This window comes from Salvelinus sp. IW2-2015, unplaced genomic scaffold (genome assembly GCF_002910315.2).
Source record: "Salvelinus sp. IW2-2015 unplaced genomic scaffold, ASM291031v2 Un_scaffold1024, whole genome shotgun sequence".
NCBI classification, from domain to species: Eukaryota; Metazoa; Chordata; class Actinopteri; order Salmoniformes; family Salmonidae; genus Salvelinus; species Salvelinus sp. IW2-2015.
Window position 1 is genome coordinate 197223 of NW_019942692.1, and position 24105 is coordinate 221327.

General features: G+C 44.9%; 1 protein-coding gene across 1 annotated transcript in view; it reads right to left on the reverse strand.

The window, feature by feature from the left end:
- plcd1b (phospholipase C, delta 1b) overlaps positions 1 to 24105 on the reverse strand; it is a 56362-nt gene that overhangs the window by 7713 nt on the left and 24544 nt on the right. The window contains exons 3-10 of the mRNA XM_024136825.2: positions 10168 to 10274; positions 8503 to 8624; positions 7031 to 7160; positions 5111 to 5339; positions 4596 to 4797; positions 3921 to 4065; positions 3436 to 3588; positions 2529 to 2684 (exon numbers count right to left, since the gene is read on the reverse strand). Coding sequence (XP_023992593.1) covers positions 2529 to 2684; positions 3436 to 3588; positions 3921 to 4065; positions 4596 to 4797; positions 5111 to 5339; positions 7031 to 7160; positions 8503 to 8624; positions 10168 to 10274 — 1244 coding nt within the window. The remainder of the gene's footprint in view (positions 1 to 2528; positions 2685 to 3435; positions 3589 to 3920; positions 4066 to 4595; positions 4798 to 5110; positions 5340 to 7030; positions 7161 to 8502; positions 8625 to 10167; positions 10275 to 24105) is intronic.

Below are 24105 nucleotides of genomic sequence, written 5' to 3' on the forward strand. Positions count from 1 at the left end.
GTGGCTGTTTTTATTGTTCTGTATGTTCTATTTATTCTGTATGTCTATATGTTTTGTATGTTCTGTATGTTCTATATGTTTTGTATGTTCTGTATGTTCTATGATGTTCTGTATGTTCTATATGTTCTGTATGTCTGTATGTTCTATATGTTCTGTATGTTCTGTATGTTCTGTATGTTATATATGTTCTATATGTTCTATATGTTCTGTATGTTCTGTATGTTCTGTATGTTCTATATGTTCTGTATGTTCTGTATGTTCTGTATGTTCTGTATGTTCTATATGTTCTGTATGTTCTGTATGTTCTGTATGTTCTATATGTTCTGCATGTTCTGCATGTTGCATGTTCTGCATTTTCTGTATGTTCTGCATGTTCTGCATGTTCTGCATGTTCTATATGTTCTATATGTTCTGTATGTTCTGTATTTCTGTATGTTCTGTATGTTCTATATGTTCTGTATGTTCTGTATGTTCTATATGTTCTGCATGTTCTGCATGTTCTGTATGTTCTGTATGTTCTATATTTCTATATGTTCTATATGTCTGCATGTTCTAAGTTCTGTATGTTCTATATGTTCTGTATGTTCTGTATGTTCTGTATGTTCTGTATGTTTTGTATGTTCTGTATGTTCTGCATGTTCTGCATGTTCTGCATGTTCTGCATGTTCTGCAGTCTGCATTTCTGCATTTTTGTTTCATGTTCTGCATGTTCTGCATGTTCTGCATGTTCTGCATGTTCTGCATGTTCTGCATGTTCTGCATGTTCTGCATGTTCTGTATGTTTTGTATGTTTTGTATGTTCTGTATGTTCTGTATGTTCTGTATGTTCTATATGTTCTATATGTTCTGATGTTTTGTATGTTTTGTATTTTTGTATGTTCTGTATGTTCTGTATGTTCTGTATGTTCTGTATGTTCTGTATGTTCTGTATGTTCTGTATGTTCTGTATGTTCTGTATGTTCTGCATGTTCTGCATGTTCTGCATGTTCTGATGTTCTGTATGTTCTATATGTTCTGTATGTTCTGTATGTTCTGTATGTTCTATATGTTCTGCATGTTCTGCATGTTCTGCATGTTCTGTATGTTCTGTATGTTCTGTATGTTCTGTATGTTCTGTATGTTCTGTATGTTTTGTATGTTCTGTATGTTCTAATGTTCTGCATGTTCTGCATGTTCTGCATGTTCTGCATGTTCTGCATGTTCTATATGTTCTGTATGTTCTGTATGTTTCGTATGTTCTGTATGTTCTGTATGTTTTGTATGTTTTTGATGTTTTGTATGTTCTGTATGTTCTGTATGTTCTGTATGTTCTGTATGTTCTGTATGTTCTGTATGTTTTGTATGTTTTGTATGTTTTGTATGTTCTGTATGTTCTGTATGTTCTGTATGTTCTGTATGTTCTATATGTTCTATATGTTCTGTATGTTTTGTATGTTTTGTATGTTTTGTATGTCTGTATGTTCTGTATGTTCTGTATGTCTCTTATGTTCTATATGTTCTATATGTTCTGTATGTTTTGTATGTTTTTGATTTTTGTATGTTCTGTATGTTCTGTATGTTCTGTATGTTCTATATGTCTTGTATGTTCTGTATGTTCGTATGTTCTGTATGTTCTATATGTTCTATATGTTCTGTATGTTCTGTATGTTCTATATGTTCTATATGTTCTGTATTTCGTATGTTCTGATGTTCTATATGTTCTATATGTTCTGTTATGTTCTATATGTTCTAGTATGTTCTATATGTTCTGTATGTTCTATATGTTCTATATGTTCTGTATGTTCTGTATGTTCTATATGTTCTGTATGTTCTGTATGTTCTGTATGTTCTATATGTTCTGTATGTTCTGTATGTTCTGTATGTTCTATATGTTCTATATGTTCTGTATGTTCTGTATGTTCTGTATGTTCTATATGTTTCTGTATGTTCTGTATGTTCTGTATGTTCTATATGTTCTGTATGTTCTATATGTTATGTATGTCTGTATGTTCTATATGTTCTGTATGTTCTGTATGTTCCATTTGCTCTGTATGTTCTGTATGTTCTATATGTCTGTATGTTCTATATGTTCTGTATGTTCTGTATGTTCTATATGTTCTATATTCTGTATGTCTGTATGTTCTATATGTTCTGTTATGTTCTATATTTTCTGTATGTTCTTGTATGTTCTGTATGTTCTATATGTTCTGTATGTTCTATATGTTCTGTATGTTCTGTTATGTTCTATATGTTCTGTATGTTCTGTATGTTCTGTATGTTCTGTATGTTCTATATGTTCTGTATGTTTCTGTATGTTCTGTATGTTCTATAATGTTCTATATTGTTCTGTATGTTCTATATGTTCCATTTGCTCTGTATGTTCTGTATGTTCTATATGTTCTGTATGTTCTATATGTTCTGTATGTTCTGTATGTTCTATATGTTCCACAGTATGTTGCAATACAGTTATATGGTATCGAAGACAGGGAGGGAGCCGTCACAATGATACTATTGGAGTGTCATAGTATGTTTGGCTCCTTTTCTCCTACCGTGGCCTTCTTCTTCTCCTCTTCCTCCTCCTCCTCTTTGTCATCCTCCTCCTCCTCAGTTAAGCTACCATCACCCACGGCTGTCTCCTCAGGGCCAAAGCAGGCCTCCAGTTTAGTTAACCTCTTCCCTTTGACCAGGAACCTCCCCTTCAGCTCCTGACGAATGTGACACACATATTTAAAAATTATCTTCATGTGTTAGTTCACAAATGCTCTGATAATGTGATGGAATAAAACTATATACACTGAGTACACCAAACACTAGGAAACACCTATCTGATATTGAGTTTTGCCCTCAGAACAGCCTCTATTCGTTGGTGTCAAAAGCGTTCCACAGGGATGCCGGCCCATGTTGACTCCAATGCTTCCCACAGTTGTGTCAAGTTAACTGGATGTCCTATGGGTGGTGGACCATTTTGGAAACACACGGGAAACTGTTGAGTGCGGAAAAACCCAACCGAGTTGCAGTTCTCGACACAAACCTGTGTGCCTACTACCATACCCTGTTCAAAGGCACTTAAATGGTTTTAAATAATTATTTAACCTGTCTCCTCCCATTCATCTAAACTGATTGAAGTGGATTTAACAAGTGACATCAATAAGGGATCATATCTTTCACCTGGATTCACCTGGTCAGTCTATGTCAGGGAAAGAGCAGGTGTTCATAATGTTTTGTATACTCTGTGTATATTTTTAAGTTCTTCTTGACTAAAGACTAGAGACATTCCTGGACAGGAAATGCTGCTGGTCCTAGGAAGCACTAGACACCATTAAAACAGAAGTAAATCGAGAACGTGTTGTGAAAAGAGGGGAACTGTAAGAATTCCACATTTCATACACTTCCTCATATACACCGCAGACAGTGACTCTTATATGAAACAGTAGACTAGAGACTATAGCCAGCCACCTCTGGGGAGGGGAAGTCTGTGGGCATCCGGTCCCCCAGGGGGGAGGTGAGCAGAGCGCTGCCCAGGATGGAGCTCATGTGCTGGGCCATGACCCTCTGCTGCTCCACACTACAGTGATTCTCCAAGGACAGGATCACTGGGTAGTCCGAGGTCTGGGGACAGACAGAGACAGTTAAATACAGTTTAACTCCAGACCTGAGTCAAATAAATGAGTGAAATCATTTCTGTAGGCGCTTGATTTAGCATGGAGTTTAGACTTTTGGGAATATTCCTTTGATTCCATTGTACTGGGCAAACAAAATAAAGTGCAGCATAAGATTTTGACACAGGGTCAGGCTGAGCCTTTTGGGCCTCTGTTGATAAGAATGATGACCATCTGTAATTAATCCATTGCAAAAAGAAATCTATGTCATCAAACATGATATAAATTAAACAGGACAGGACAGACACAATTCTACAAAGTTGACATGGAACTTTAGCCTACCTTAAAGGCGTACTCCTTGATGGCTTTGATGGTGTCTTTAAACAGGATCTTGGAAGTGAGGGTGTATCCGTGGTAGATGACTGGCTCTCCGTCTGGCCCGTCCCAGCAGTCCAGCTCCACACAGCGACAGCCCTTTATAAGAGCCCTACGAAGGGTTATAACTGTTTTATAAGAGCCCTACGAAGGGTTATAACTGTTTTATAAGAGCCTTACGAAGAGTTATAACGGTTTCATAAGATCCCTAGAAAAGGTTATAACTGTTTTATAAGAGCCCTACGAAGAGTTATTGTTTAACTGTTTAACAAATGTTTAACAACATGTCCTGACTTGACTCATTCACAGGCAGACACTGACAAGTAAAGGTTTTTAAATGTCCACAGTGTCTTCCATAAGAATAGAAGCTAAGTAACATTACAATAGCTAGTAAAACTTAGTCCAGACCAGTTGAATCAAGTGTACTACTGTAATACCAGAATAGATCAAATCAGTGGAACTAGCTGAGGTGTGTCAGATAGGAAGGCACATATCTCTGCCCCCTTGTGGTAGGAACTGAGATTGCAGCGTGTAGGCCAGACTTCCAGTTTGGTATAGCCAAGGAGGGTTTATCATTCTCCAGCTGTTAAGAGAGGAGAGGTTTGGGAAAACATTGCCCTAGATGATGTCTGTCGTTTATACCTGGCATAGGCCTCAGTACTGCTGGGCCCTTTGAGCTGGTCTTCCATCAGGTATGTGTTGTGAGACGAGGAGATGAAGTAGTGGTTCAGGGGCTGGCTCATGTCCTGGTGCACGGCCTTATGGGTAGGATTCAGCACCAGACCCTCGGGCATGTGGAGATACATCAGGAAACCATCTTGGGTCATCAGCTGCTTCTCTTTGGCTGCAGATAGACCAGACAGATGTCAGCCTCTAACTACAAGATAGACTGCTGACAATTCAAATGAGCAGAAGTGTCGTTACTAAATAGGAAGTTAACTCTGAACTGTTTGAAATTATTTGGACAGCTCCCATTTGTCATTTGAGAGCTGCCCAGTCTCACCCTCCAGGGAATACTGTGTGGTAGTAGGATTTTTCTTCAAAATGATTTTGTGAAACGTCTACTGTATGTAGGGCTTAGGAAGACTTTATGGATGCTCTTCTATGTTGTTGTGAAGGCATAATAACTAAAAGTCAACATATTCATTCCTAATCACCTTTATCATCCAGTTCGTACTTGTTGATGAGTCTGTGTGCATCGGCTAGCGTTGCCTCCTCTCTCTGCTCTTTAATCAGGAACTCCAGTAGATTTTCAGCGCTCATGAAGCCCGTGGTCTTAGCGTATTCTCCATAGATGGTGTCTATCTCCTGGCGATGGGTCAAAAGGCTGTAGAAGTGCTCTATCTCGTCACCAACCAGGTGGCCACACTTAGACTGGTCACACTCCTACAGGATGGAGATAGGGAGAAAGACATTCATTGGTGCATCAACATGCTGTTGCTCTCCTGACCCTGCCTCCTGACCCTGCCTCCTGACCCCTGCCTCCTGACCTCTGCCTCCTGACCCCTGCCTCCTGACCCCTGACCCTGCTCTGACCCCTGCCTCCTGACCCCTGCCTCCTGACCCTCTGCCTCCTTGACCTCTGCCTCCTGACCTCCTGACCCCTGACCCTGCCTCCTGACCCCTGCCTCCTGACCTCTGCCTCCTGACCTCTGCTCCTGCTCTGCCTCCTGACCCTGCCTCCTGACCCTGCCTCCTGACCCCTGCCTCCTGACCCCTGCCTCCTGACCCTGCCTCCTGCCTCCTGACCCCTGCCTCCTGACCTCTGCCTCTGACCCTGCCTCTGACCCGCTCCTGACCCCTGACCCTGCCTCCTGACCCTGCCTCCTGACCCCTGCCCTGCCCCTGCCTCCTGACCCTGCCTGCCTGACCCCTGCCTCCTGACCCTGCCTCCTGACCCTGCCTCCTGACCCCTGCCTCCTGACCCCTGCCTCCTGACCCCTGCCTCCTGACCCCTGACCCTGCCTCCTGACCCTGCCTCCTGACCCCTGACCCTGCCTCCTGACCCTGCCTCCTGACCCTGCCGCCTGACCCTGTTCCTGCACTCTGACCCTGCCTCCTGACCCCTGCCTCCTGACCCTATTAGCTAGCAAGTGCAAGCTAGCTAGCTAAATTGCCATAAATGTTTAATGCTTTTCGACCTGTCCCCAAATTTATGGAATTGGTTCAGAGTTTGTTTTGATATTTTAACCTGTGTGTCGTGATCGCGTTTCGTGTAGGGGGACAAAATACATTTATGCACGATGGCGCACGCGCACAGCCGGTTTGGGTTCCATGTTAGAGACACTGTACACAAGGCCTCTACACTGTGCACAAGGCCTCTACACTGTACACAAGGCTCTACACTGTGCACCAGGCCTCTATACTGTACAAGGCCTTTACACTGTACACCAGGCCTCTATACTGTACACCAAGGCCTCTATACTGTACACCAGGCCTCTATACTGTCACACCAGCCTCTACACTGTACACAGGCCTATACACTGTACACAGGTCTTATACTCTAACACCAGGCCTCTACACTGTGCACCAGGCCTCTACACTGTACACCAGGCCTCTATACTGTACACCAGGCCTCTACACTGTACACCAGGCCTCTATACTGTACACCAGGCCTCTACACTGTACACACGGCCTCTATACTGTACACAAGGCCTTTACACTGTACACAAGGCCTTACACTGTACACAGGCCTCTATACTGTACACCAGGCCTCTATACTGTACACCAGGCCTCTACACTGTACACCAGGCCTCTACACTGTACACCAGGCCTCTATACTCTACACCAGGCCTCTCACTGTGCACCAGGCCTCTACACCAGGCCTCTATACTGTACACCAGGCCTCTACACTGTACACCAGGCCTCTATACTGTACACCAGGCCTCTACACTGTACACAAGGCCTCTACACTGTACACCAGGCCTCTACACTGTACACCAGGCCTCTCCACTTTGTCATATTATTATATTGTGACGTGTTCACCTGGAAGACGATTTGAGCTCTTATATGTATCAAAACGTTGATTTTCTGAGAATTATAAAAGTTATTAAATTATATTTAATTCAAGTGTTCACCTGGAAGAGCTTCTCTGCGTATTCATCGTCCACCTCGAGTTTGATCTGGTGCAGGAAGTCCTTCAGCTCCTTCGCACTCAGCTTGTCGTCACTGTTCTTGTCTGCTTTCCTAAGGCAGTTGAAGATCCAACTGAAAGAAGAGTTAATGTAAGGACTGAACTCACCGTATCATATGGGGCACAACATGGTGATGTGGGTTACATGATCAGTATCATTACCTACTGCAAAGAGGCCTTGCCAGCCCTCCTGCAGAGCTACCCTTCTGCAGGGTTTTGTTCCAGCCCTACTAGAACAAAAGCCTGCACAGACAGTATTTCTACAAGAGGGTTCCTTGTCATATTGTAGGGCAGCCCCCACAAAAGGGACTCTTCTTATCAACTGTATCAATAATTTCCTCCGTGCTTTTCCTAGAATTCAGCATTATCTGTGCTGGTCTTGCCAACCCGAAATATGATAGCTGATTGGTGGTTAACTTTACAGTAATACTATTGGTCAACAACTCAGATGCTTATTAAAAGGTCTTCATTGTTTCTTTCTCTTATTTGTTACTGACCTGCTGTGGTGAGATACTCTCTCTTCTCTCTCTCTCTCTCTGCTCTCTCTGTCTCTTCTCTCTCTTCTCTCTCTCTCTCTCTCTACGTCTCTCTCTCTCTCTAAAGTCTTCTCTCTCTCTACTCTCTCTCGCTCTCTCTCTCTCTCTCTTCTCCTCTCTCTCTCTGTCTCTGTCTCTGTCTCTGTCTCGTTCTCTGTCTCTGCTCTCTCTCAGACTCCACCCCGTGGACTTTTGGGCGCATGACCTTTCAGGCCTAATGGTTCCCTTCTCGTCACATCATACTACATTAATCTCTCAACTTAAGTTGGACAATTCGTCCAAATCTCGCTTAACCAATGGGGTTTGGAAGGAATCCAATTGCTCGCTAACTCTTGGCCAAGCACTCTGCCTTAAGCAATCCCACGCCCTATGCTCTCTGCTCTCTCTCTCTCTCTCTGACCATGCTTAGAATAATGCCTTGTAATACTTGTTAATGCTTTGCAACTTGTATTTAGAAGTCTATTCTCAGACATTTTTTCACTGCCTACTACTGTAACTCAAACATAGTCTCTAGCAGATTGCTATTTATCAGATACACATTTGGTTGTGTATGTGATGTGTATATATAATATACTGAATATTCACTATCAAATATTACTGCACATTACAATATTGATTCAGTCATTTCAAATGAATATGAGTTTCTCAAAAACAAATGGTTAGTAACTAAAGTATACTTACCCTAACCACGATGAGGCTGTTATGACCATAGAAATAGAATCGATAGAATGGACCTCCCCATTTAAGTCAATGATGTCATAATGGGTGGACTGGCTGTACTCATGAGTTTACCAGTCAAATTGCCAGAGTTAGAGGTTCCAAGGCCTTTCTATAGATTCTGGTTCCCGTGGTTCTGACTCTATATCTGTGAGAAGGATACTGCTCAGTCTTCTGTTGACTGTTAAGGTTCTCCATGTTGGACATGATCTTCTCCAGGCTGGTGACCCACTGCTTGGCCTCCTCCTCAGAGCTGGCCATCAGGTCCAGGGTCTTTCTTCTGCCCTTAAAAATAATGGAGGGTTGTACAAATGCAACTGTGATGTAAATGTGATCGTGTTAATACAATGCTGTACCTAATCTCAGAAACCCAGCACTACAATCTTGTGTAAATGTGTCAGATGATCCATTAGGTTTTGGGGTTTGCTCTTTGTAAAGATACTAATGCGACAAGAGAAGTCTCCAACCTCCCTAAACAGAAACTCTCAGCAAAAGCATGGCCAAATATCCCCCCCCCCCCTTCTGACAGTCGAAATATGCTAACACCTGCGAAATCATGATTTGTCCAAATGATTAGTGCTGAAAAAAATCTTGCACACCGGAACAAAGTTCCTCGTTAGTCGCCGCATCCCACAGTCTGTTGACGGATGCTTCTATACCACCCTATGTTACGTGCATCTGTCCACGAGAGATTATGCTGTACCTAATATCTGCCTGATCTCCACCCAATGTCATCTCTGCCTGACCTCCACCCACTGTCATCTCTGCCTGACCTCCACCCACTGTCATCTCTGCCTGACCTCCACCCCCACTGTTCATCTTGCCGACCTGCCACCCGACTGTCAATTCTCTGCCTGACCTCCAACCCACTGTTCATCTCTGCCTGACCTCCACCCACTGTCATCCTCTGCCTGACCTCCACCCACTGTCATCTCTGCCTGACTCCACCCACTGTCATTCCTCTGCCTGACCTCCACCCACTGTCATCTCTGCCTGACCTCCACCCACTGTCATCTCTGCCTGACCTCCACCCACTGTCATCTCTGCCTGACCTCCACCCACTGCCATGCTCTGCCTGACCTGCTCCAACTCCCACTGTCATCTCTGCCTGACCTCCTCCCACTTGTCATCTCTGCTTGACCCTCCACCACTGTCATCTCTGCTTGACCTCCACCCACTGGCATCTCTGCCTGACCTCCACCCACTGTCATCTCTGCCTGGACCTCCTCCACTGTCATTCTGCCTGACCTCCACCACTGCCATCTCTGCTTGACCTCCACCCACTGGCATCTCTGCTGACCTCCACCACACTGTCATCTCTGCCTGACCTCTCCCACTGTCCATCTCTGCTTGACCTCCACCCACTGTCATCTCTGCTTGACTCCACCCACTGCATCTCTGCTGACCTCACCCACTGTCATCTCTGCCCCTGACCTCTTCCCACTGTCATTCTCTGCCTGACTCCACCGACTGTCATCTCTGCCTGCCACCTACTGTCATCTCTTGCCTACCTCCTCCCACTGTCATCTCTGCTGACCTCCTCCCACTTCATCTCTGCCTGACCTCCACCCACTGTCATCTCTGCCTGACCTCCTCCCACTGTCATCTTCTGCCTGACCTCCACCCACTGTCATCTCTGCCTTGACCTCCACCCACTGTCATCTCGTGCCTGACTCCTCCCACTGTCATATCTGCTGACCTCACCCACTGTCATCTCTGCCTGACCTCCTCCACTTCCATCGTGTAATACTGTAAAACAAAATAAAAGCTTGACTGAAATCCATTGAATACACTGCAAATTGAGTTGTTTTAAAATATATAAAAGAACCTTGAAGATTATGGAGAAACATCTCCCCTCCACCGGCGCCTCTGTGTTCTTCCTCAGACCCTCCGATTGACGGCCAGCACGCACCGCCGAGATGTCCTTAATGGAAACTGTAGAAGAGAGGAGGAGTGGAGAGGAGAGGAGAGGAGAGGAGAGGAAAGGGAGGAGAGGAGAGGAGAGGGAGGGGGAGGAGAGGAGAGGAGAGGAGAGGAGAGGAGAGAGAGGAGAGGAGAGAGAGAGAGGAGAGGAGAGGAGAGAGAGAGGAGAGGAGAGGAGAGGAGTGGAGTGGAGTGGAGTGGAGAGGAGAGGAGAAGAGGAAGGAAGGAGAGGAGAGGAGAGGAGAGGAGAGGTTATTGTCTACAACAGGATCACTCAGACTATATTGTAAAGCAACTTTGAATACCAAAGAACCAGTGTTGATACCAAAGAACCAGTGTTGCCCAACCCAATCCAATCTTGACTACTGCAACTCACTACTCTCCGGCATCAACTCAAGCTCCCTCCATAAGCTGCCAATGGTCAGAACTTTACAGCCCGACTCCTCACCCACATTAAGTCCTGGCAGCACATCACCCCTGTCAAATCAAATCAAATTGTATTTGTCACATGCGCCGAATACAACAAGTATAGACTTTACCGTGAAAATTGCCCAATCCTCCCCCAGCAGTGATTACAAGATCCTCTTTCTGATCTACAAAGCCCTTCACCACCTGTCACACCCCCCCCCCCCCCCCCCATTACCTCTCTACTCCACTTCAACCCACACGCACACTCCATTCCACCACAGCAGGCCACCTTGTCATCCCAGGTTCAAGCTCCATTGGCTCTGGAACTCCTTCCCTCATCTTTCTGTCCCCCATAAAGCCCTACCTCTTTGACAACCCCCCCCCCCCCCCCACACACACACAACACACAAGCAATGCAATACACTACAAAGTGTGGTTTACATCCGCGCCGAAACGAGATGGCCGCCTCGCTTCGCGTTCCTTGGAAAATATGCAGTATTTTTGTTTTTATGTGTTATTTCTTACATCGGTACCCCAGGTAATCTTAGTTTCATTACATACAGTCGGAGAACTACTGAATATACGATTAACGTCAACTCATCATCGTTCCTACCAGGAATATTACTTTCCCGAAACGGATCCAGTGTTTGCCTTCCACCCAATACAATGGATCTGATCCCAGCCGGCGACCCTGTCGACGCCGTAAAAGGGCAAACGAGGCGTCTCCTGTCAGGCTTCGAGACGGCACATCGCGCTCCACTCCCTAGCATACTACTCGCCAATGTCCAGTCTCTGACAATAAGGTTGATGAAATCGAGCACGGGTAGCATTCCAGAGAGACATCAGGATTGCAACGTGCTCTGCTTCACGGAAACATGGCTAACTCAAGAGACGCTAACGGAGTCGGTGCAGCCAGCTGGTTTCTTCATGCATCGCGCCACAGAAACAAACATCTTTCTGGTAAGAAGAGGGCGGGGGGTATGCCTTATGATTAACGAGACGTGGTGTGATCATCATAACAACACACAGGAACTCAAGTCATTCTGTTCACCTGATCTAGAACTCCTCACAATCAAATGTCGACCGCATTATCTACCAAGGAATTCTCTTCGATCATAATCACAGCCGTATATATTCCCCCCCAAGCAGACACATCGATGGCCCTGAACGAACTTTATCTGACTTCTTGTAAACTGGAAACCACACACCCTGAGGCTGCATTAATCGTAGCTGGGGATTTTAACAAGGCTAATCTAAAAACAAAACTCCCTAAATTCTATCAGCATATCGATGTTGCTACCAGGGCTGGAAAAACCCTACATCATTGTTATACTAATTTCCGCGACGCATATAAGGCCCTCCCCCGCCCCCTTTCGGAAAAGCTGACCACGACTCCATTTTGTTGATTCCACCTACAAACAGAAACTAAAACAACAAGCGCCCGCGCTCAGGTCTGTTCAACGCTGGTCCGACCAATCTGATTCCACGCTTCAAGACTGCTTCGATCACGCGGATTGGAATATGTTCCGCATTGCGTCCAACAACAATATTGACGAATATGCTGATTCGGTGAGCGATTCATTAGGAAGTGCATTGACGATGTCGTACCCACAGCAACGATTAAAACATTCCCAAACCAGAAACCGTGGATTACGGCAGCATTCGCGTGAAACTGAAAGCGCGAACCACTGCTTTTAACCAGGGCAAGGTGACCGGAAGCATGACCGAATACAAACAGTGTAGCTATTCTCTCCGCAAGGCAATCAAACAGGCTAAGTCCCAGTACAGAGACAAAATCGAGTCGCAATTCAACAGCTCAAACACAAGAGGTATGTGGCAGGGTCTACAGTCAATCACGGATTACAAAAAGAAAACCAGCCCCGTCGCGGACCAGGATGTCTGCTCCCAGACAGGCTAAACAACTTTTTTGCCCGCTTTGAGGACAATACAGTGCCACTGACACGGCCCCCTACCAAAACCTGCGGGCTCTCCTTCACTGCAGCCGAGGTGAGTAAAACATTTAAACGTTAACCCTCGCAAGGCTCAGGCCCAGACGGCATTCCCAGCCGCGTCCTCAGAGCATGCGCAGACCAGCTGGCTGGTGTGTTACGGACATATTCAATCAATCCTTATCCCAGTCTGCTGTTCCCACATGCTTCAAGAGGGCCACCATTGTTCCTGTTCCCAAGAAAGCAGGTAACTGAGCTAAACGACTACCGCCCCGTAGCACTCACTTCCGTCATCATGAAGTGCTTTGAGAGACTAGTCAAGGACCATATCACCTCCACCCTACCGGACACCCTAGACCCACTCCAATTGCTTACCGACCCAATAGGTCCACAGACGACGCAATCGCAAACACATCGACACTGCCCTAACCCATCTGGACAAGAGGAATACCCATGTGAGACTGCTGTTCATCGATTACAGCTCAGCATTTAACACCATAGTACCCTCCAAACTCTCATCAAGCTCGAGACCCTGGTCTCGACCCCGCCCTGTGCAACTGGGTCCTGGACTTCCTGACGGGCCGCCCCCAGGTGGTGAGGGTAGGTAACAAACATCTCCACCCCGCTGATCCTCAACACTGGGGCCCCACAAGGGTGCGTTCTGAGCCCTCTCCTGTACTCCCTGTTCACCCACGACTGCGTGGCCATGCACGCCTCCAACTCAATCATCAAGTTTGCGGATGACACTACAGTGGTAGGCTTGATTACCAACAACGACGAGACGGCCTACAGGAGGAGGTGAGGGCCCTCGGAGTGTTGTGTCAGGAAAATAACCTCACACTCAACGTCAACAAAACAAAGGAGATGATTGTGGACTTCAGGAAACAGCAGAGGGAGCACACCCCTATCCACATCGACGGGTCAGTAGTGGAGAAGGTGAAAGTTTTAAGTTCCTCTGTACACATCACGGACAAACTGAATTGGTCCACCCACACAGACAGCGTCGTGAAGAAGGCGCAGCAGCGCCTCTTCAACCTCAGAGGCTGAAGAAATTCGGCTTGTCACCAAAAGCACTCACAAACTTCTACAGATGCACAATCGAGAGCATCCTGTCGGCTTGATCACCGCCTGGTACGGCAACTGCTCCGCCCACAACCGTAGAGCTCTCCAGAGGGTAGTGAGGTCTGCAGAACGCATCACCGGGGCAAACTACCTGCCCTCCAGGACACCTACACCACCCGATGTCACAGGAAGGCCATAAAGATCATCAAGGACAACAACCACCCAAGCCACTGCCTGTTCACCCCGCTATCATCCAGAAGGCGAGGTCAGTACAGGTGCATCAAAGCAGGGACCGAGAGACTGAAAAACAGCTTCTATCTCAAGCCATCAGACTGTTAAACAGCCACCACTAACATTTAGCGGCCGCTGCCAACATACTGACTCAACTCCAGCCACTTTAAAAATGGAATTGATGGAAATTATGTAAAAATGTACCACTAGCCACTTTAAACAATGCCACTTAATATATGATTACATACCCTACATTACCCATCTCATATGTATATACTGTACTCTATATCATCTACTGCATCTTGCCATCTTTATGTAATACATGTACCACTAGCCACTTTAAACTATGCCACTTTATGTTTACATACCCTACAGTACTCATCTCATATGTATATACCGTTACTCTATACCATCTACTGCATTTGCTTATGCCGTTCTGTACCACCACTCATTCATATTCTTTATGTACATATTCTTTATCCCTTTACACTTGTGTGTGTATAAGGTAGTAGTTGTGGAATTGTTAGGTTAGATACTTGTTGGTTATTACTGCATTGTCGGAACTAGAAGCACAAGCATTTCGCTACACTCGCATTAACATCTGCTAACCATGTGTATGTGACTAATAAAATTTATTTGATTTGATTGTTTTGAGATTCTCCTCTCTCCACCATACTGAGCCACATCTAACCTAAACCCTTAACCTACCCCTTACCCTAAACCGGGTTTGTATCCTAATCCCAATCCCGCCTCTTACCCTAAACCGGTTTGTATTCTAACCCCAATCCCGCCCCTTACCCTAAACCTGGTTTGTATCCTAACCCCAATCCTGCCTCTTACCCTAAACCGGTCTGTATTCTAACCCCAATCCCGCCTCTTACCCTAAACCGGGTTTGTATCCTAACCCCAATCCCGCCTCTTACACTAAACCGGGTTTGTATCCTAATCCCAATCCCGGCCCTTACCCTAAAACCGGTTTGTATTCTAACCCCAATCCCGCCCCTTACCCTAAACCGGGTTTGTATCCTAACCCCAATCCCGCCTCTTACCCTAAACCGGGTTTGTATCCTAACCCCATCCCGCCTCTTACACTAAACCGGGTTTGTATCCTAATCCCAATCCCGCCCCTTACCCTAAACCGGGTTTGTATTCTAACCCCAATCCCGCCCCTTACCCTAAACCGGGTTTGTATTCTAACCCCAATCCCGCCCCTTATCCTAAACCGGGTTTGTATCCTAACCCCAATCCCCCTTACCCTAAACCGGGTTTGTATCCTAATCCCAACCCCGCCCCTTACCCTAAACCGGTGTTGTATCCTAATCCCAACCCCGCCCTTACCCTTAAACCGGGTTTGTATCCTAATCCCAATCCGCCCCTTACCCTAAACCGGGTTTGTATCCTAACCCCATCCTGCGACCTCATTACCCTAAACCGGTTTGGATCCTAATCCCAACCCCGGCCCCTTACCCTAAACCGGGTTTGTATCCTAATCCCAACCTTCTCCTCTACAAACACTGGTACATCTCACTCTTTCCCTTCCTTGACCCACCCCTCTCTTTTTTCATGTTTTGATAGTCTGATGTTGTTTTGTTTTGACTACTGTTTTTATTTTATTCATTTTTTTAAAACTTTGGGTCTATTAAAAAGCACTCCATGTATTATTATTATTAAAGCACTCACAGAGAAGAAGAGAGATAAAAGATAATTTGAATAAACAGGAAGCCACATAGGAAACGTGCAGAAGACAGTTAAGGTTTGGCGTTCCCTAGAACCAGGAATTACATTATACTAGTCCTGTGTTGATAGACTACTACTTGGGGAAGTTTTTTTGTGTACTTTGGATACAAAATTGAGTGAGGCTTTTGTTTTCCGTAGTCTTCTGTGTATGTTCTGCATTCAAGTGAACTTTGCTTTGTGTCATAAAATATAATAGACTATACAAATACTCATAAACCAGCTCTGGAAATTTCCACTCAAGATTACAGAATTGACAAAAAAACAACAAAAAAACATAATTTCAAAAGTATATAAAAGATAAAATACAACAACAAAAAATGATTTAGACCCTTGAAATCCCAAACAAAATGCCTTCAAATTCTTTCTTTATCTCCTTTTTTGTAAAAAAAAACTGAAACAGCTTATCCAATGAAAACACTAATTTCTCTCTGACTTAGAGACCTGTCCGTGCTAAGAGAGACTAAGAAAGCAATAAACTCTTATCACCATAGTTATTATCAAACTCTCTGTGTTGACAGACTTTTATGGTCTGTGAACCTAAAGATTTAACCCATTAAAAGGTGACATCATGAAGCTGAATGAAATATCAAATCATGTCAAGTACATATAGTTTACGTATTTAATTCTAGCGGCCTAAATAAAATAAATAAAAAACTTTCCACATTTTTCGTTTATCTAAATTAATGCCAGATTAGATACCTGTACATATTGCAGTGATTACCATAACAGAAAAATATAATTGTTTTTTAAATATTTTTATCTGAGAGACCTACTGAGTGTAAAGGTAGAGGATACTGGTGCTTTTGGAGGTGATTTTGGAGGTAGAGGATACTGGATTCTAAAACATTCCCTATCCTAACCACTCCTGTAGATCTGAGAGGACTAGATTTATTTTACCGGGCGACGCTGGGCCAATTGTGTGCCGCCCTATGGGACTCCCAATCCCGGCCGGTTGTGATACAGCCTGGAATTGAACCAGTGTCTGTAGTGACGCCTCTAGCACTGAGATGCAGTGCCTTAGACCACTGCGCCACTCGGGAGATAGGTTTCACCTTAAGGTAATTGCAGGGCCTGTGTGTGGAATGGGCTTGGTCAATCCCCCAGCTCTTCTGATACAGTAACTCAGTCGTAGATGAGGCCATTTACAGATAGTTACCCTTCCTGAGAACTACCTGAGAACTACCTCAGCCTCAGGGCTCAGCGAGATAAGGACCTACCTGGCTGCCACAGGTGTGGCTATGAGACAGACAATGACAAGGCCATGCACTGCATCACTGGTGCACCGACTAATTGACCATCTCTGCCTCTAGCCGTAGTACGACTCCCATGTTCACAAGCAGGGGTTAAATAGGGTTCAGCTTCAGCTTTTAAATAGGTTCCAGCTTCATGAGGTAGTCACCTGGAATTCATTTCAATGAAGAGTTGTGCCTTGTTAAAAGTTCATTTGTGGAATTTCTTTCCTTCTTAATGTAATGCGTTTGAGCCAAACAGTTGTCTTGTGACAAGGAAGAGGTGGTATACAGAAGATAGCACTATTTGGTAAAAGACCAAGTCCATATTATGTCAAGAACAGCTCAATTAAGCAAAGAGAAATGACAGTCCATCATTACTGTAAGACAAGAAGGTCATGAAAGATTCTTCATGTGCAGTCGCAAAAACCATCTCTATGATGAAACTGGCTCTCATGAGGACCGCCACAGGAAAGGAAGACTCAGAGTTATCTTTCTGAGGATAAGTTCATTAGAGTTAACTGCACCTCAGATTGTAGCTCAAATAAATGCTTCACAGACTTCAAGTAATAGACATATCTCAACATCAACTGTTCAGAAGAGACTGCGTGAATCAGGCCTTCGTGGTCGAATTGCTGCAAAGAAACCACTACTAAAAGGCATCAATAAGAAGAAGAGACTTGCCTGGGCCAAGAAACTCAGGCAATGGACATTAGACTGGTGGAAATCTGTCCTTTGGTCTGTTGAGTCCAAAACCACCGTTGTGTGGTTCCCATCCTGAAGCATGGAGGAGGAGTGTGATGCTGTGGGGGTGCTTGGCTGGTGACACTGTCAGTGATTTATTTAGAATTCAAGGCACACTTAACCAGCATGGCAACCACAGCATTCTGCAGCAATACGCCGTCCCATCTGGTTTGGGCTTAATGGGACTATAATTTGTTTTTCAACAGGACAATGACCCAACACACCTCCAGGCTGTGTAAGGGCTATTTGACCAAGAAGGAGAGTGATGGAGTGCTGCATCAGATCACTTGGCCTCCACAATCACCTGACCTCAACCCAATTGAGATGGTTTGGGATTAGTTGGACCGCAGAGTGAAGGAAAAGCAGCCAACAAGTGCTCAGCATATGTGGGAACTCCTTCAAGACTGTTTAGTCGAAACAAGCAAGTCCCAAACGGTTAACCGGCTGGTTGAGAGAATTTTTTATTTATTTTTTTATTTAACCTTTATTTAACCAGGTAGGCAAATTGAGAACACGTTCTCATTTACAATTGCGACCTGGCCAAGATAAAGCAAAGCAGTTCGACACATACAACAAACACATAGTTACACATGGAGTAAAACAACATATAGTCAATAATACAGTGAAAAAAATAAGTCTATATACAATGTGAGCAGATGAGGTGAGATAAGGGAGTGTGAAGGCAAACAAATATATGTATAAATAAATAAAAATATAAAAAGGCCATGGAGGCGAAGTGAATACAACACAGCAAGTAAAATAAAAACTAAAAACACTGGAATGGTTGGTTTGCAGTGGAAGAAAGCGCAAAGTAGAGACAGAAATAATGGGTGCAAAGGAGCAAATAAAATAAATAAATAAATACAGTAGGTAAAGAGGTAGTTGTTTGGGCTAAATTATAGATGGGCTATGTACAGGTGCAGTAATCTATGAGCTGCTCTGACAGCTGGTGCTTAAAGCTAGTGGGGAGATAAGTGTTCCAGTTTCAGAGATTTTGTAGTTCGTTCCAGTCATTGGCAGCAGAGAACTGGAAGGAGAGGCGTCCAAAGGAAGAATTGGTTTTGGGGGTGACTAGAGAGATATACCTGCTGGAGCGCGTGCTACAGGTAGGTGCTGCTATGGTGACCAGCGAGCTGAGATAAGGGGGGACTTTACCTAGCAGGGTCTTGTAGATGACCTGGAACCAGTGGGTTTGGCGACGAGTATGAAGCGAGGGCCAGCCAACGAGAGTTGTACAGGTCGCAGTGGTGGGAGTATAATGTGGTGCATATCTGTGAGTGACTAACAGCCGACCTACGATAGCACGTGGGTGCGCATATAGCTAGATACAGTAACGCGAATCATCATCCAAGCATTATCTCTGTAAGTAGCTAGATACAGAAGCGCTGAGCGAGTCCATTGAGCGTGCAATTTTTTGAGCAGAACAAATATACACGGATTCCGCAATGTTACAGACGTGAGAATTTATCGAGATGACTACAGTCCTAGGTATAGCTAGATACAAGATCTCGTGCAGCTCAAGTATTATGTACCTAAGGATACAGACCGTGCATCTAAGTTTCGTGCTAGAGCAGCCATACAGAACATTGACAGTGAGTATATCCGTAATATTAGCTATTTGGACTTAGAATGCCTCGCAGTGTCCTATAATAGCTGAAGAGACCTCCAAATCTAACATCTTAACTATTGTGCCATTTTGAGGCTAAGATATCAGAGTCCTTGACAGAGTTCCGAATAGCGTAGTTCCTTGAGGAACACTACGGAGAGAGTTTCTACTCTAAGTTCCTTAAGAATACACGCAAGACACTCACGTTCCATATGAGCTAGATAATATCTATGGATAGTCTCGTACCAAGCATCCTCTAATATTGCGCTAAAGGAGTCATAGACCCAAGCCGTGTCTCACTATGACGGGCGGGGGGAGTGTGGATGGGGTTGGACAGGGGGGGGGCAGCTGAGCTGTACAATATGAGGCACTACAGGGCGCTCACCTAATGCTAGTACAGATAGTAGTAGCCAATACAGCAGATTCCTGAGCTACATTGGTAGTGTGGTTTAGCGTTGTATTGTGTGAGGGGGGAGCGAATTTGGAGGCCACCGGAGGAGGATAAGCAGGTATAGTTAGACCTACAGTTCCTATTGCTATCAAGTTAGGACCCACTTGAAAGCTCACCATAGAGAACGAGGTCCATACTAGATTATGTTATAAACACCCTCCGCCATAAGTCTCATAGATAGAATGGAGACCCACATAGCTAATAAGCAGTGCCAATTAGTGGCGTCTGCGTAGAGGTGGATATAGCACGTAAGAGATACCAGATTCCCTAACGTAGCCCAGTATCAGACAGTAGCGATAATAGATCACCTTGATTGTAACCGAGTAGCGAAAGAGATGTCTTACGGGAGGAGTAGCGTGAGGTCTCAATGAGACCTAATTGAAACCTGCGGCTCCCTCATCTCGGGAGGGAACTGGGGCAGAGGGCTCCGGGGTAGCTAGAACAACAGACTACTTACGCCGCACTACAGTTTTCCAACACCACTGAAGAAATACGAGTCAAACGAGTAAGCGTGAAGAGTTTAAGTTTGAGACCTACCGAGTGATCAATCACCAGTGCGAGGCATACGGATGGCGATTAAGAGGGTTAGCAAGTAAAACTCCAATGACTGTCAGAAGCCTTCTGTCACCAGTTGCCGGATGTATAGGGACAGTAGCGTGTATATAGACCTACGGATTATACTAGAGGAAAGTAGCTAGATAGTAGGTGCACTTATGCACAGTAGCTCATAAGAAACGACCTGGCCAGAGCGTCACAGTAGCTAGATGATAAGTTGAGCCCTAACGGTTACATACTAGCCAGCACACTAGGATGTCTCTACCTGAATTACTCCTACCGGTGCAATTAGCAGCGGTTAACAAGAGTATAGGCTAGACGTTTATAGTGAAGCCTTAGCGCCCGTTCGTCGAGCTGATGAGTAGCGAGTATGCAACCCAAGCAGCTAGCGTAAATATAGAATGCCATCCTCACTATCCATGAGAAAAGACAGAATAGCTAAAAGAAAATATAGAAACCTACGTCCACCCACCCATGCGTAGAGTGAGTGAGACCATAAAACTTGTTGGCCAATAGGGGCCGGTCATGGGTAAACAGAACAGATAGCTAGATACATAGACTAACAGTCCTAGTATACTGAGTAGGAGCTATGCTAGCATAAAAGGTATCTAGACTACAGTCCGGATATATCGCTGTTTGTGACATTGGCGAGGCTAGCGCCTTAGGTATATTAGACCCGTAGGGATATCCCTACTTAAGCAGAAAGCGCAGGTAGGCTATGATAGTGATATGAGATATACATCAGGTCTTGCGCTGTAGGGTCAAGAGTGGTCCCCCTATCACAGAACACCCTGTGAGAAATAGCTCAGGATAGGGTGATATGACCAATAACCCGGGCTCTCCGATGACAGCGTGAACAGTTTATACAATAATGCTTTATAAGAGCCGTACAGTTAATCCTCAGACGACTAATCAACAGAAGAGACCAGATGAGGCTTGAGAAAGTAAGGTAAGGATACCTTGGGACGAGGTCTCGGCCCCAACCTAAGCTAAGTTATAGACCGATACAGTCCAGTTTTAATAGCGATAAAGAGATAAGTAGATACCAAGCACTACATCTTACCTATAGCTACATGAGTAATACTGACCTGTAACGGGTCTCTTCCCATAGACTCTTTGCTAGAAGCTTACTATATATGACCTACTAGAAAGTCCCATCAGCTTCTATGAGACTAGATATAGAGCGCTACTGTGGGTCGCGAGATAATGGATAGCATAGATAGTGTGAGGTGAAAACGCCTACAAGTCGCCGGTATAGCTAGAAATGTAGCAGCAGACCTGGAGCGAGGCTCCTATAGCTAGATATAGACCTAGCCACAGTCGCGTGTAGCTATAGGATTACCGTGAGACCCTACAGTTCCTATAGCAAAATAGACCTGACAGCTCCTAAGAGCTGAGATGACGAGAACCTACAAGCTCCTATCAGCTAGAATATAGACCTACAGTCCTAATAGCTAGATATAGGACCTACGGTAGATGCCTATTGAGCGTAGCGCAAGGGTGAGAGAACACTGTCACCAGTCCTATGAGTGACCACAGCCGAGCTACGAAGAATAGCATAAGTGACTTGATATATATGAAATCTCTCTAAAGTGTACACTATTGTCTCGTCTCCCAGGTAGCGATGACCTCCAACGTGGTTTCTCTCCTATATCTTCAGATAGATACAGACCTACGGTCCCGTGATTAGGAAGCCTGGAGATACAAGACGAGCTACTCTCGTGTCCTTATTAATTCCGTCCCAATGGACTATGTAATCCACAGAACGCGTACGGTGCCTAATGCTAAGATACCAGAACCTACAGTCCTGTCTCCATAGCTAAGATAAACCCGTACTTATTACGGCTAACCGTATTGATGCTGTAGATACAGACCTTACAGTCCTTATAGCCTAGGATACAGACCTACAGGTCCTTAGCTGATACAGACCACAGCTCCTATAGCTAGATACCAGACCTTACGGTCTATAGCCTAGATGACAGACCCTCAGTCCATAGCCTAGATACACGACCCGACAGTTCCTATAGCTAAACAGAACCTACAGTCCTATTAGCTAGACCCTAAGACCTACAGTCCTATACGCTAGATACAGACCTTACAGTGCCTATATTCTAGGATTACAGACTCACAGATCCTATAGCCTAGCAATAGACCTTACAGTCCTCCTCCGCGGGGGGACTGGGGGTGCGCGAGGTCGAGGAAGTAGACTAGAATAGACCTTACAGTCCCTATAGCCCTAGAATATAGACCTACACAGTCTATACGGGGGGGCGGGGGGTAGCTAGATATAGACCTACAGTTCCTATAGCTAGAAATAGAACCTTACAGTCCCTTATAGCTAGATATAAGACCTACAGTCCTTATAGCTAGATATAGACCTACATCCTAAGCTAGATACAGACCTACGGTCCTATAGCTAGATTAGGACCTTACAGTTCATTATACGGCAGTGAGAGCTAGCATATAACCTACGGTCTTATCGGGGGAGGGGGTAGCTAGATATAGACCTACAGTCATATAGGGAACAGTAGCTAGATATAGACCTGACAGCTCATATACGGAGGAGTAGCCCAGATATAGACCTACGGTCCATATAGGGAAACAGTAGCCTGTCATATAAGACCTACGGTTCATATACAGATGGAAGTAGCTAGATATAGACCTACAAGTCATATACAGAGCAGTAGTCTTGATTGAGTCTCAGAGCGGAACGCACAATCTATTATACACTGCGTTTTGAAAAAAGCGCTAAGCGCGGTATCTGTACGTATTATATGACGCTACTTAACGCGTCTAGCTATTGTAATCAGAGTTAGCAGGTTAGTCTCTTAGCCGTATCTCCTTAGTCTAGACGAGATCATAATGATATCAAGTAAGCTCCACAGTAAGGCGGGTAAGATATTGATCCCCGTATCGCCTACATGTATCAGCGAAGAGCCCAGTACATGCTAGAGAGTATAGAGTTCCTTATGGCCTCTCGCATATGTAGCATAGGGGCCTCTAGGAACCTTACGGTCATGTACAGCAACTCAGGTCAGTAGAGCGATAAGATAGAATACCCGAACACATAGCGCGACGATTACCTAGGCTGGTTTTCCTATACAGAAACGATTCTTAGCTACCTAATGATTCTATAGAACTCGAGTCGGCGTGAGCTAACAGCAGCAGTAGCTAGATATAGACCTAGGGTCCTTATATTCAAAAAGCAGTTAGCGTAGGAAGAGATATAAGACCGTAGCGATTTCCTTTAATACTACAGAAACAGGCTCGACTGAGCATCCGATATCTTAGAACCCTTGAACTGGCAGATCTATCGATAAATCCTCATGCACAGATAGATTCTCATCTCCCCGGCCAGCTTTTTCCGAATTAGAAAGGCCTGCTCGCTTGAAGTTTCACCGCGGGATCAGCTTAGTATCGAACCAGTGATGATGGAGGTCGTTTGACCGCTGACCCATTACGGATGCAGGCAAGACAGGCAGTGATCTGAAGATCTTGGTGAAGACAACGCAGATGAGGTGTATCTTTCGAGTGGCAAGTTCTGTGTAGGTAATGATATCTATAGAGGGTACCCGTATTTACGGAATTGGGTGGTATCTGGTAGGTTCATTTTAATTTGTGTGAAGATTGAGAGGCATCAAGCTTAGATTGTAGGGTTGGCTGGGGTGTTGAGGCTGTTCCCAATTTTAGGTCGCCTAGCAGCACGAGCTCTGAAGATAGATGGGGGGCCAAGTCAGTTCACATGATAGTGTTCCACGAGCGACAGCTGGGGGCAGCAGGGTGGTCTATGCAGGCGGCATAACGGTGAGAGACTTGTTTTTAGAGAGGTGGGATTTTTTAATAAGTAGAAGTCTCAGAATTGCCTATTGGA